The sequence below is a fragment of the Prinia subflava genome, chromosome 16 (assembly GCF_021018805.1).
Source record: "Prinia subflava isolate CZ2003 ecotype Zambia chromosome 16, Cam_Psub_1.2, whole genome shotgun sequence".
Taxonomy (NCBI): Eukaryota; Metazoa; Chordata; class Aves; order Passeriformes; family Cisticolidae; genus Prinia; species Prinia subflava.
The window spans coordinates 8,143,456-8,157,449 of record NC_086262.1 but is presented as its reverse complement, the minus strand read 5'-3'; the positions used below and the strand labels follow the sequence as shown (position 1 = coordinate 8,157,449).

The 13,994-nt window shown below is 41.2% G+C and overlaps 1 protein-coding gene across 1 annotated transcript in view; it reads left to right on the top strand.

Moving 5' to 3' along the window:
* FSTL4 (follistatin like 4) overlaps window positions 1-13,994 on the top strand; it is a 217,739-nt gene that overhangs the window by 186,083 nt on the left and 17,662 nt on the right. The window contains exons 8-10 of the mRNA XM_063413684.1: window positions 2,530-2,650; window positions 9,603-9,764; window positions 10,791-10,925. Of these exons, the coding sequence (XP_063269754.1) occupies window positions 2,530-2,650; window positions 9,603-9,764; window positions 10,791-10,925 (418 nt within the window). The remainder of the gene's footprint in view (window positions 1-2,529; window positions 2,651-9,602; window positions 9,765-10,790; window positions 10,926-13,994) is intronic.

The window sequence follows — 13,994 nt, the reverse complement described above, 5'->3', positions numbered from 1 at the left end:
AGGAAGTAAATAATGCAATAATGTTACACCTGTTTGGTTGTGCAAGGGTTTTTGCTTATATTAATACATTTGTATGCATTAGAAAAATACAGATCATCCTTTAAAAGACAATTACAGAGCACAAACCAAGCATTCAGAATATTTTTCTGTGATATTTTAAAGGAAGTAACATACTTAAATAGAGTAACATACTTAAATATTGTCCTGTTTTTCCACAACTCCTTATAAATCATTCCCTTAAAGTAGCTGCCCTGATTTTATTGATCTAAACTCAATTTTAGTTTCTTTTAACTAAAAAAAAAGAAAAAAAATTGTCCCCTCCAGTGCAAGTATTTCCTGTATCTCTTACAAATACCATTTGAGCAGTGTTGGTGTCTTTTCTATTAGCAGTTACTCTTGCATCTTTGCTTTCAGGAAAGATCTAACTGACCAAAAAACAGGCAAATTCTTGAAATGGGGATTTTTGAGTAGATATTTGTAATAATGTGTTGGATAACTTAACTAGCTTATCCCATAGCATAGGATGCTTTTGATTATAGATATGGATTCCAGATCATCTATGGATTTACTCTGATTCTTTGTAATTGTTCATACATTTGCCCATCAGAGCAGCAGAACCAGGTTGTGATTGTGGATGTGTCTGCACCCTGTCAGGTGAAGCTCTGTGCTTTGGGAAGGGTTGTGTCCTGCCAGTAAACTCCTTACTTCTCAGTGCTGGCTTTTTATCTGCCTTAAAACATGTCTAAAACTAGGCAAGTGCTCAAAATTCTCCCCCTTCTGCCAGTGCTGACCTGCCACTGAGAGGTGAGGCCTGAAGATGCTTCTTAGTGCCAGACAGAAGATTTTGGAGAAGATTCACGAGCTGACAGAAGTAGTGCCAGATCAATCCATACTGCAAGAGATGGAATGTTTTGCACTTCTCTTGAAGGGTGCCAGCTGGCACTGCAGAATTGCAGCTTCCTTCAAAAAATGTTCAAGGTGTGGCGTCTGGAAAGGAAGGTTTGAACTGCAAAGCACATGCACCCTGAAGAGGCAGGAGATGTGAGATGTAAGGAGCCCCAAAAGGTTTGGGGTTAGAAATCAGCCCATTCACTGATCAAACAACTCCTGCTTGTAATCTCTGAGCGCTTGGCAGGGGTTGGCAGCAGCAGGGGGATGTGGAGGTTCCTTAGAGCACTGGAGCTGCCATGGGTGCAGCAGGGAAGGAGCAGCATCAGAACTTGTGTGTGTGGATTCCCTGTGGATTCCCTTCCTCCAGCACAAAGAAATCAGGACCCAAGTGTTCAACTCAGAGTGAGCAGATCAAAGTGATGTTCCTGTTTGATCTGCCCTCCTGCTGGGTTCTGCCATGGCAGAGAGGCAATGAGCTGTCACCTCCTCACTGCACACACTGCTTCATGTCCCAGACACGAGGGTGGCAGCAGGCAGGACCTCCTGGAAGGGCTTCCCCTGCACACCCCGGGCTGCAGGCTGGCTTCCAGCTGCACACTGGAGCTTTGAAAACAAGTCCTTGTGTTTCCATAAGCAGGACCACTCTCCAGCATTCACCCTGTTGTACTGGGTTTGTGCTACCCTGACTCAAACTTGAATTTTCCCATGATATTGCAGTGAAATTACTCAAAGAGTTCAGTTTAGCATACTTCAAATGTGGAGATGATTACAGAAAAACAATCCTTTCAGCTCATGAACTGTTTTTAAATGTATCCTCCTCGATTTGCATAAACACAAACACTCTGAAGCTGCAAAGTCTGAAGGTTGGTGGAGTAACAAGAGAAGGTCCTTCATGTAGCCATCAGTGCTGTGTTTCTCTTAGCTATAATTCGGTAAATAAATACTGAAATTAATAAATAAATAATGAATCAAAATAAATTCTTAAGCAGGGTGCTTGTAAAACATATTCAAGTGCCCAAAACGTGTCTACTAACTCAATCCTTCACATCTGTAATCAAAAATTGAAACAATGCAAGAGCAGATCTAGGAAGATGAAGGGGATGAAGAAAGATACTTGTTAAGCAGTTACAGATCTAAACAGGTATGTTTGAGAAAAGGCTTTTTGTCTGCTTCCTTGTCTCCTGCCCAGGATATTGTCTGAGATAAGCGACAAAGAGGTTCACTTTTCCATCAAGTCTCAAAGCTGCAGTGCATTTTTTAAGAACCAGCACAGATAAAGGAAACCTTAACCCACCCAAATGTTAGCATTTTATGCATCTGAGGTTAACAGGTAGATACTAAATTCCCCCATAAATTAAACAGCTGGAAATGGCCATCTTTTTTATGTGCAAAGAGTACCTTGTTAGCAACAAGCACAGAAGTTCATGTTCTCAGATGGGTCACTTTACTCTTAAATCGCTGCTCATTTTCTCCCTGCGTGTTGATTTATGAACTTTATAGCCTATTGTTCAAAATTCAAGCCGTGTCCCCAGGCTGCATTGCTATCAAAACCTCTGAACAGGTAGTCTCCATTCATGTAGTGTTTAAAATATTCTTACTAAATAGTAAGGCACCTTTCCTGTCTTTTGTTCCATTCAGGATTTTGGAGAAGATGATTCCCTCTACATCACCAAGGTAACAACAATTCACATGGGCAATTACACCTGCCATGCCTACGGCTATGAAGAGCTCTATCAGACCCACATCCTTCAGGTGAATGGTTAGTAAATAGCATATATGACATTCCATGAAAACGTTCCCTAAGAAAAGTTGTGTGTTAACCTCATTCACACAGAGGTGTGTAAAGCCACAGCCCAAATTATCTGTGCACAAGAGGGAACACAGCTTGGGTTTCGCTCACTCGTGCTGACACACAAGCAGTCAAAAATAAAAGTATCAAGGAGGGATGTGTATAATTACTTGGGCTTCAGGAGGTATCTTCACTGTAAAACAAGCTGTCAGTGACATTTCCATAGTTAAGAGCTTTAAGAGCTTTAAGTAATTACTACTCTTGTCAACAGAACTGTTGCTTCAATAATTTCTTCTTCCAGAAAATCATTTCTGTTGCATGAAATAGCCTAGGATATTTAAATAAACACAGCAGTGTTTCCAAAACCAGCTAACTCCCAGCTATATATCCAGGTTATTACCTTGTTGTAACTGAGCTTGGTATGCTGAGGGCTATTTACCCTGGCTCACTGGATTGCAAAATGAGGGCAAACCATTTTACAGGTGAGAGGATCACACAATCCATGTTCCAGCATTCTCATTCACCTCCATCCCCTGGACTGCATTTGTGCCTGGTGGAACTTCTATTCAGGTGCTCACTTATCTATCTGCTGACCTCAAACTCACTCAGTTGCATTTAGTTTAAAATTACCTTAGATTAAGCCAACATTTCATCAGGGGACCAGAGCATGGAGTGTCCACTTCCATAGCAGCAACCAGCATTTTCCAACTTCAGACCCATTTTTACCTGTGCTGATGATGCCCAGCAGTGTCTCCAGAACAGGGGACAGGGTCACCCTTTACTAACTATGGGTGCATTCTGGTATGAAATGGGATGTACACTGTGGGATGTACTCTGGTATGAAAGTATTTATTTTTTTAAGGAAAATTCAGTAACTTCATTACAATATATATATGTATTACAAAGAAAACTGATATTAAGTCATTTCTCTAGGTGTGTGTTGACCTGCACAAAGGAGAGCTTTCAGCTAATAAGAGCAGGTAGTTACACAGACATCAGTAGTGAGAGGGGGAACAGTAAAGAGGGATACTTGTGCATTTTAAGAAGAGCCATGGTGGACATGAGGTTTTTGTTTTGACTGCAGCTCAGGTCTGCTGCACGTGTATAAGTGTTCCCCCACACACGAGTACCTGGAGGAGAGCACAAAGTATCTGGTTGATCTGAATGAAAGCTGACTTAATGTCTACATAATAATTTGTCATCTTTTGAGAAAGTAAATTGTAAATCTCAGCGATGTGGATAACTAAGTTGTGTATGCTGCAGCTGAGAAAATAGGTTTCCTTACTCAAACTGCTGTTTGTTTGATGAATGGCAGTTGAAAGAAAAGCCAGCTAACAACTTAATCCCATGTCTATTATGTGATGTATTATGAGGCCTGAATGGAGTTTAGTTGGCAGACAACAATGTAGACTTTATCAGCACTGAGAATAGAAGGCCCAAAGGCTTTGAAACTTAAACCAGAATGAGAAGAAAGCTGGATGGAGTATAGGGAGGGGGTGATCTGTTCCATACTCACGCTTGCCGCTTAGATTTAACTTGTTATTGAAAGATCACATTTTCTTTTTAAAATGCTGTTATACAAAAAGCACTATATATGTGGGCTTTTTGATGTGCTATATAGTCCCTAAATACAGAATAAAATGTCTTACATTTGGTATCGACTCAGGCTTGCTAGAAAACATTGCAGGGTCTAGAAATCTTTGTCTCACAGCATCTGATATTCCCATGTGAGCCATTAGGCTTTGCAAAGCTGGGTTTTTGCAATGCTTGATGTGGCTGCCCACATGAGTAAATTCCCTCCTTTTCTGCCTCTGTCACAGTTTCCTCCAGCAGCTGATGTGGGGGTGACAGCCCTGATGGCAGCACAACATTGTTTGCCTTCAAATGCACTGGAGGGTTCCCAAGGCAGAGCCCTTCACAGGGAAACCTCAGTTTTTAGTAACTTAAAGGACAAATGGAGGAATTTTTCTTGACAGGAGTAGAGGGAAGAAACTGAGCCAAACTGAATTGAGTGAAGATGCTGAGAATCTAAGTGTAGTTGATGGGCTCTGTTCAGCGCTGGGGCTTGTCTCTATCTGTCTGTATCAAACTAAAAACTCCATCTTCAGCATGGGAGGGTTTTTGTTGCTTTCCTGTGTTGGACTAAAATGGTAAGAGAATGTGACAGAACCAAATCAGCCAGAACCCTGGTGTATCTGCCTTCCTGTCTCCTCTAGGGAGGCCCTGATCTACTTTCAACATCAAAAACATGGGGGCTTTTTATTTTATGAAAATTATCAGAATTTTTCTTTTCACACCTCCCAAGTTTGTTGGGAGAGAATAGAGAAAGAAGAACCAGCTGGGAGTAAAAGGGTTTATTCCCAACCCTTCCCAAGCCCGCTGCGTCTGTATAGGCAGGTTCTAATTTTTAGACTGTTTTTCAGTTAATTCAGTGTTTTCAAAGCTGCAGTAACTCTTAAGTCCTTTTTCATACTGCCTGGGCCCTGTCTTGCTGTTCCCACTAATCACATCAGTCCAGCTCATGAAAGAATCTGATCCTACTTACATGTGCTCTCTTCCTCTGCTTTTATCCAACATATTAGATGCTCTTTAACTTATTTTTTCCTTGCCTCTTTTTAGAACATAACACTAGATTCTTACATTGATTAGGTAATACAGAAAATAAGCAAATACAAGCTTAAATAGAAAGTTTGCAGCCCAATTTTGACAACATTAAATGTTTCTGAGATTTGGAGCTCTGCTACCGCTCAACTACTGAATGCAATGCAGTGTTTCCCTTTGTATCAGCTGGTTCAGGATATCCCAAATAACATGGGTAGATCCAGATGCTTATTTTGACAAGCAGAGACAAGAATCCCCTTAGGCAGAAAATGTGAAGATCACCAGGTGAATGCCCCAAACTGTTGACTCACATCTGAGCAAGAAGCATGAAGCAAATGTGAAATGCAGCCTGTTTGATGTGAGAGGTTTGGTTGAGCTCATCAATCTTAGGATTCACAGTTACTAGTAAAATTTAAGTTAGTGTATTTATACAGCTTGGCCTTAAGATCTTTGGAGGGAAAGAAATTGCTAAAGGCAATGTTCGAACAGTTTGAGAATGAAAAGTTCATCTTGTGTTCTGCTATCTTTGATCAGGAGGAGCCAAGAACAGTAGGAAAATTATGTTCTCTCCCACGTATGGATATTGCTTGGGAAATGTATTCAGTGTACACTAACTGTAGGGAGGAAGCAATTCAGCACTTTCAAGAGGAAAAAAAGAGGTCCTGAGGATAAAGAATCTCATAAAAAAGTAATCAACTATGAAAATTGATAGTTGGCAAATCAAGAGACTGCTGGGTGTAGGGCATAATTTTCCTTGCACTCAGGAAAACATCAGCATAAATCAGAATATTGTATTCCTTGAAAAGAGTTTTAAAAAAGCCATTTGATTCTCAGCCCAATTATGAGGGTCCAATAGGACAAATTTTCCAGTAAGCAAATTGTTACGAACACGGATGTTTCGTTAATGTGGCTTTTCAGGAGAAAACATAAAATGCTGCAAACTCCTTTCAAATCATAAATGGAAAGAGTAAAACATCTCCAGCAAATGATTAATCTGTTAATTATTGCTACACCCTGGAGTACAGAGCTCCTAGAGCAGCAATGGATGTCTTTGGGCCTTGGTGCCACCATCTGTGCTCATCGCGTGCTTTATCACCTGAGCTGTTTTATAGTAATGAATTGGTCTGCTCACAAGTGAGGTGCTGCTCAGTATGCAGTGGTGGGCAATCTACCCAGTCTCGTGCTTGTTTCAATGCCTCTTTTTTCCTACTTTGCTTAAGATAATGGCATTTTTATATTGCCCTTGGCTGCAGACGCAGTAATGGTTAGCAATGATATATATTCACCAAGGGAAAAAGCAAAGGGTAATCCATATATCCCAAAGTCTGGAACTGAAATCTTTGCAAGTTTAATGTGCTTACCTGGAATGTATTAATTTGTAGCAAGGACAATAAAAATATATTCTGCAGTTTACTGTTATCACAAGGCATTTGCATGCAATGATTTACCTGTGCAATGAATTATGTAAGACAAGGGAGAAGAAATAAAAAGTTTAAAACTAGAGGGAGAAGGAAAAATATAAGAGAGCAGATATGGAGGTGAAGGACATATTCCTTGTAGGTGAGAACAGTTTCCTTATTAATCACTCTTCAGAAGACACCTTGCTATAATTTTAAGTTAATTTTCATGCAGAGCATTGAATCGGTGTCTAGGACCTGTGAGCTACCTTTGGCAATATAAATCTGTTGTGTTTTCAGCCAAGCAGGTAAAATAGGTGGATTGTTCATGTGCAGACTGTCAAGGTGTGAGGCAAGAACGTGAGAGATGGAAGTACAGTCTGTTTGGGGCAGGCCCTGATTCTGGGGAGCTGATGGCTGTGGCCATCCTGGGAAGTGCTGACACAAGTGCCCACATGAGCACGAAAGGCTAAAGCAAACAATAATAAGGAAATAACAACCCACAGTGGTTTTGAGAACATTAAATAGGTTATGACTGGGATGGGCTATGTCTCTGAGAGCTGGCAGATGAGAAGACACTTGACTTGGAGTAAAATTTCTCTGGTGCCTTTGGCCATGTGAGGTCTCAGCCAAGTCAGTTGATTTCACCAAAATTTGAGAATCAGACCTTTTTGAATATTGTAAAGCTTTCTCCTCTGCATTTGTAGGTGGCACACTGTCTTTGTGAGTAAATAAATCATGTAGGCCTTCAATGGATCTCACTTACTAAATCATTTCCTTCAAAAAATGTTACTAGTAGCAAGAAACCATAGGTAAGACAAGCATTAAGTGCAGGACCTTCATAAAATACTGGCAAAGTAGACAAAAATTGCCTTATTGTATCATCCCTGGAGACACTGACTTAGAGAAATTTAAGTTAATTTTCAAAGGGACTAATGAAATGAGGAGCTCCTGACTCTCAGTGTTATTCTGCTGCATTGCTGGGGCACAGAGTTCTAAATAAAACAGGGGTAGCTCAAACAGCCACCAGCATCTCTGGCAGCAGGTCCCTTCCCCTGCTTGCCTTCTCCTTGATCTGGCACCTCCTGAAGTCAGGAGGAGCTACAGACCTGATAGTAATGGGGAGGGGAGAAGATAAAATGCTAGTAAATGCTTTTATTTAGAAAACACCTTTTCTTCTCAAGTAAAGGAAATAGAAGACGGGGAACTAAACCCACAGGTCCAGGGCCGAGGTAGATTTCAAAGCCATTCCTTTGCTAGAAGTCCCTTTTTTTCTTTTCCTCTGCAGTTGGCTGTAGGCATTTTCTCTCAGATTACACTTCAACTTTTAAAGCTGTAAAACCCAAGTAAACTTGAGGGCTTTCTGTCGTGGCTGATTTCCTTCCAAGCTGACAACTCAGCCCTGGTTAACTCTTAGCAGTTGGTGCAGAAGACAGAAGTGAAATACATCTCTCTCTGGTGAGGCCCATAAAAAATAGATATAGAAAAGTGGGAAGTATATGCTAGTGAATGTGTTTATTTGAACTATCCCCCCACGGATATGTAGACACATAGCAAGCTGGAAAACCAGATTTCCTTTTATTCTAAAGCAATTGTTGAGACAATTTTATTTTGATAATCATGGTGCCTAATGATGTCCTATATAAAAATGGAGCAGTGAGTTAGATACCTTAAACCAGTGGTTTCTAGAAGTTTATTGTTAGCTCATTCAGGCTTTCTTAAAAAATATCCAAACACAACACACAAATTTTCTTGTCTTTCACCAATGCCAGTAGCAGTTACTCTTTTTCCTTGGGGAGGAAGTTGGGCCCCTCACATATCACATCCACATTGGACTCTGGCCATAGTTTTACATAACTGTACATCTTTCAGTACATCATGAATCTCAAAATCTCCTGATCTGTTAGAAAAGTTGGCTGCTTCATTGTGAAACACAAATACTGTTGGTCACAGTATGAGATGTGCTCACATTTCCATTTAGTTTTCCCTCAAGGTGAAAGAGTCTCACTGCTATCTTTCACTGATGTTGCAATATTGCAAATTTTTTTTAAGTGTGAGTAAATTGTTAAGAAGTAGTTAATGGGTGGTATTCAGCCTTATTGGTTTGAGCAGTGAAGGAATGATTGAAAATCAATGAACATCTCTGAAATTGTAATACAATTAGTAGTTCTGCCGATGGAGTATATTAAATAGTTCAGGAGTGCCTTCATGAAACAAGGTAAGTCATGTTTTGAAAACCTCTCAGTGAAAAGAAGTAATTGATAAACACTTTATTTATTCAGAATAAGAGGTTATGAATACACAGGCTACTTCCTGATGGATATTCAATTAAAAACTGAACGTTATTTGTCATAGGCAGGACCTCAGATTCCTTCCTAGATTCAGCAAAGATCTGAGGTTTATACTTTAATTTTTAAATATGTGTGTACCCACGATAGGTTTTAATCCAGCTGTTAAGTTCAGTTAGTCACTCAATGAAAGCAAGAACAGTCTAAATACAGAATTGGATTTCAAGGTGCTCCCTGGCATTGGTGTATTAGTTTACTCTTTTCTGTTGTGGAATCATAGGATCACAGACTGGTTTGGGACGGAAGGAGTCTTAGACACCATCTCATTCCAACCCCCTGCCACGAGCAGGGACACCTTCCACTACCCCAGGTTGCTCCAAGCCCCTTCCAGCCTGGCCTTGAACACTTCCAGGAGATGGGACATCCTCAGCTTCCCCCGTATGCCAGTGCTTGGACAATTACTATTTTCTATTTTCTGCCCCCAAAGTCAAGCTGTAGAGAAGTTGTTTTTGTAGCTTGCACTACCAGCCAGAACCAGTGTCCCTGTTCCTCATCCCAGAGCGCGGTGGGAGTGCGGGAGCGGCGGCTCTGGAGCCCGGGCGCGGTTCCCAACCCGCGGTTCCTTGTTTCCCGCAGTGCCTCCGGTGATCCGCGTGTACCCCGAAACGCAGGCGCAGGAGCCGGGCGTGTCAGCGAGCCTCAAGTGCCACGCCGAGGGCATCCCTAATCCCCGAATTACCTGGCTAAAGAATGGCATTGATATCGGGCCAAAACTATCCAAACAGCTATCGCTCCTCGGTAAGAACAGAATTCTGATTAATTAAAGTATTGTAGACAGGGATTAAGGAGGATTACTTTGCACTTTAAACCAGAAGTTCTTGTATTTTGCTAAGCCACAAGTTGTTGGAAATCATGTTATAAAACCCCTGTTCCTTCTTTTTATCTCTTTCTCCTGTGAATTTCCTGGGAAATACACTATTGATTGATATAAGTGGTAATTGCATTCTGTTCAAAGACAGCCTGCCTGTTTCTTCACTGCCTTGCTTCTTGTGTATAGCACAGCAAAAAAAAAAAAAAAGCATTAAATTATTTGAGGAGAAATGAATTAAATTATTTGTTCACGTCTAAGCCCACACTAAGTGCAAGTCAGCTGAGAATCAGTCTCCCACTAGGCTCTGCTGAAGGAATCAGGCTTTTAACACCTCTGGGTCCCTGTTCAAATGAGGGTTCAACAGGCATAGCAAAAGGCAAAAACATTTATTTGCAATTTTCTGTGTAAAAATATTAACCCTGTCCTCAATACATGCCCCATTCTGGCTTTGGTGGGTTGTAGCCTTCAGGCTGTGTTGGTTGCACTGATATCACTGCATGACATATACAATGTCTCAATATGTTCCAAAGGTTTTAGGCAATGATCCCACTGCAGAAAACAAAATGGCAGGAGGAACTGTAGAGAGGCCCCTCTAAACCAAAAGTTTTGGTCATCTGATGAAAAACAGTTTGCAGAAATGAATTTAATTTTTTCTTCACTAAAGCCAAAGCATTTTTCTAACAAAAACAGGAAATAAATGAAATGTAATTTATAGTTTGACTTGGGATTGTTCTTTGTTCTTTTCTCGTGTGGAGTGTGTACATGCTGATGGAAAGGAGCAAGACATCAGCTCCCACGAGAATCCCAAAAATCTCTTGTTAAACAGGGAAGCACAGTGGGGTGGAACCACTGTGTTGAGCCAACACCAGGCAGCTGTGGCAATGGAGGAGAATTAAGGCAGCAAGGCCATTAGCAGCAGTGAGGAGCACTGTTTATGAGTGTCTCTCTTACAGCAAACGGGAGTGAACTTCATATCAGTAGTGTTCGGTATGAGGACACCGGTGCCTACACCTGCATTGCTAAAAATGAGGTGGGAGTGGACGAGGACATATCTTCCCTTTTCATCGAAGACTCAGCCAGAAAGACCCGTAAGCTCAATTTTCCATGTATTTATTTCTTTAAATAGTGTTTGAATGTGATGGTGTACATGTTATTTAATAGCTCAGGCTATTGCATGTAGTAAGTTGAATATTACAAGAGCTAATGACAGTTCTGAATGCACTTTGATCAGAGGATTGAACACTTTTTGGGATAGGAATCATGCAGAGAAAGTAATATCTTGTCCAGGAAGATGGTATCTTTCATGTGCCAGAAGTATACTGGGTGTGTGATGAGTAACAGCTTTATTAGAGTAACAAATTGGCAATATTTTCAGATATCAAGGAATCCAAAATGTAATATTTTTGTCGAATTCTGTAACTCTCATTGATTTCTGTACAAGACTTCTTTTGAAGCCAGTTACCAGTCAAAGTTCTTGAATATGTTGATGTCTGAAAAATGTTGTGATTAAAATATTTATCTGTTTTTACATTACTGACTGGCAAAATAGGTTTCCCTTAACATGGAATTATCTTCCACCTCAAAGACAAATGCTCTTCCAGCTACTCTGCCCACATCTCCCATAGGAGTGCAGCAGTGTTATCTTGACCATGCTGACCCCAAAGCAGAATTGCTGAAGGAAGTGATCAGTTGTCCCAGTAGAAAAGCTCCCAGAGGCCTGATCTTTCCTAGTTCTGCCATCTTAACTGCCTGGGAGATTACCTGGGTTTATGGTAAAACTAGAAGTCTAGGTGCAAATGGGATTTTTGCTGCTTTTCTGGCTGCTAATGTAGAGCAAGAATTGAAAACAAAGTTACCCATAAATATGGGCTTTCAAGGAGAATTTTTGGAAAAGATATTCTATTCCTCATTAACTAGATTTATGTATTCTTGTTAATATTGGTCATTTTCCCTTGAATACTTGAGCAAGGGAAATTACAGTGTTGAGCAATAATTGGATCTATCTGGAAGAGAAATTCAAATGCAGGTGTTCTTTCAAAGCTTATGTGAATCCTGAAAGAATGCAGTTGCATGCAATTCCAGGAAACAACGCAGCCAAGGATGTAGCTGGAGTAGCTGCCAGTCTCAGGCTTCCTCTGAAAGATGCTGGTGGACCTGGCAATGCTGGGTTAATGGTTGGACTCGATGATCTTAGAGGTTTTTTCCAACCTTAATGATTCTGTAATTCCATGTTGTGTTTCCTTATTGAACGTGCACAGAAAATCACAGGCTGTACCATACCTCCAGCTGCACTGGAAGGTGACAGCTTCTCTTTAGTAGGTCATTGACCTTTGCACAGCTGCCTTCATTTCAGGAAGGATTTTTCCCATGTCAGAGTCTCTGAATTGTCTCTAGAAGGGGCAAATGTGTTTAGAACTCTCTGTCTTTTCTGGTATTTTATTTGAATGAATAATACAAAATTTTCACCAATTAAACAGTTCATGTAAACATGATTATTTATTCAGTTACTTGCTACAATGAAAGTTTTGACATTGTTTTGTTGTTGTTTTTCTTTTCCTGATTATTTTCTGGCTTTCCCAATATTCTGATGCTGCAGTTGCAAACATACTGTGGCGAGAGGAAGGTACTGCAGTAAAGTTCTTTTGTCGTAGTGATAATGTGCTTGTCTGCTTTAACAATTCCATGATGGGCCATTCTCCACTGACTTGCCACTAACCCTATCAACTTTCACAGTCACCAGATTAAGTACAGACCAGACTTTTAAAAGCTAAATTACTCAAAATAAGAGATGTCACTCTTGTACCCATAACTTCTTGCATTTTCCCACTCTGAAATCATAGATGATCATAAAATATATAAAAATATGAATTTTATGTATACTGCAGAAATGTGAGTAGCCTGAGATTCTCAAACTGCATTAGCAATCACATAAGTGTCAGAAGTGCTCCCAAATTACCATAATTGAGCAAGTAAGGCATAAATTCACTATACTGAATTTTTAAGCAAGCAATTCAAACTCTTCCTTTTCAGTAGCATGTATTGATGTTTTCTAGGTGAGCAACAGAAATTGTGTTCTTGACTTTAGGCAAAACAAAACTCCAAACCACAGGTTTTCTTCCCTCTATCCTTTGAATCAATGCAGGGTAAAGGTTGCCCCATTTCTCCTTGTTTTAATTGGCAGTTAAGAGCTCTAGTTTGATCAAACTTACAGTGTGCCCTTCACAAGGTCAACAACTGTGTATCTTGGAAGCCAAAGTAGAAAAAACCCCATCCCAATTGACTCAAAGATATTATGGAGGCAGTTAAAATCACCTCATTTTGTACATGCTCGTGCTGTCATAATTTCCAAAACACCCAGTAAGAAGTGTCATGCAACAGCCCAAGGTGCTCTCAAGCAGGTTGTCCATCTGACTCTGTAGGTTGTAGAGTGTGTGGAGGGGACTCTGTGAGCTTGGGCTCCTGGGGGGCTGTGAGCAGGACATCCACTCGCTGGAGGAGGCTTCTGAGGTTGAAGCGCAGATAAAAATCAGTTTTTACATATGCCAGCTGCTTATGAGGCAGCTGAGGCCCTGGTGTCCTTCAAGGTGTGTGGGGAAGGTTCCTATGCAGTGACAAACTGCTCTCAGCCGTGTCCCCCTGCCCCCTGCAAACACCCAAGGTCCCTCACGCTGCTCCTCCCAGAAGGGCTCCAGGCTCACTCTGCTTTTGGAGGGTGCAAAGGCCCATTTGTAAGTAGTGCCTCCAGGTACCTAAAGCAATAGCTGGGCTTCCAGCACTCAGCATGAAGCTTTTTGGGTAGTTTGGGCTTGGCACAAAGGATTTCAGGGGCAGAAGGAAGGTGCCAGGGCCTGGTGACCAGAGCAGCCTGGGCCAGGTGTGCTAACACCTGGTGCACACTGTCAGTGCCACTGCTGGCCACAGACACATCCAGCAAATACACTGCTTTATTTCTAAAGGCCCTCCCAACCCAAGCCAAATGCAGCTCCCTGGAGGTCAGAGATGGCACAGTCACCCAGGAGAGCTGCCCAGCACTTCTCCCTAAATACCCCACCTGCAGGATCCTGGGGCAGGGCTGTGAGGAATCTTCATTGCTGACGTTCCTGTAAATGGCATTATGGGCACCAAGAATTGCAATTTCCCTTCTGCTTGGAAATTAA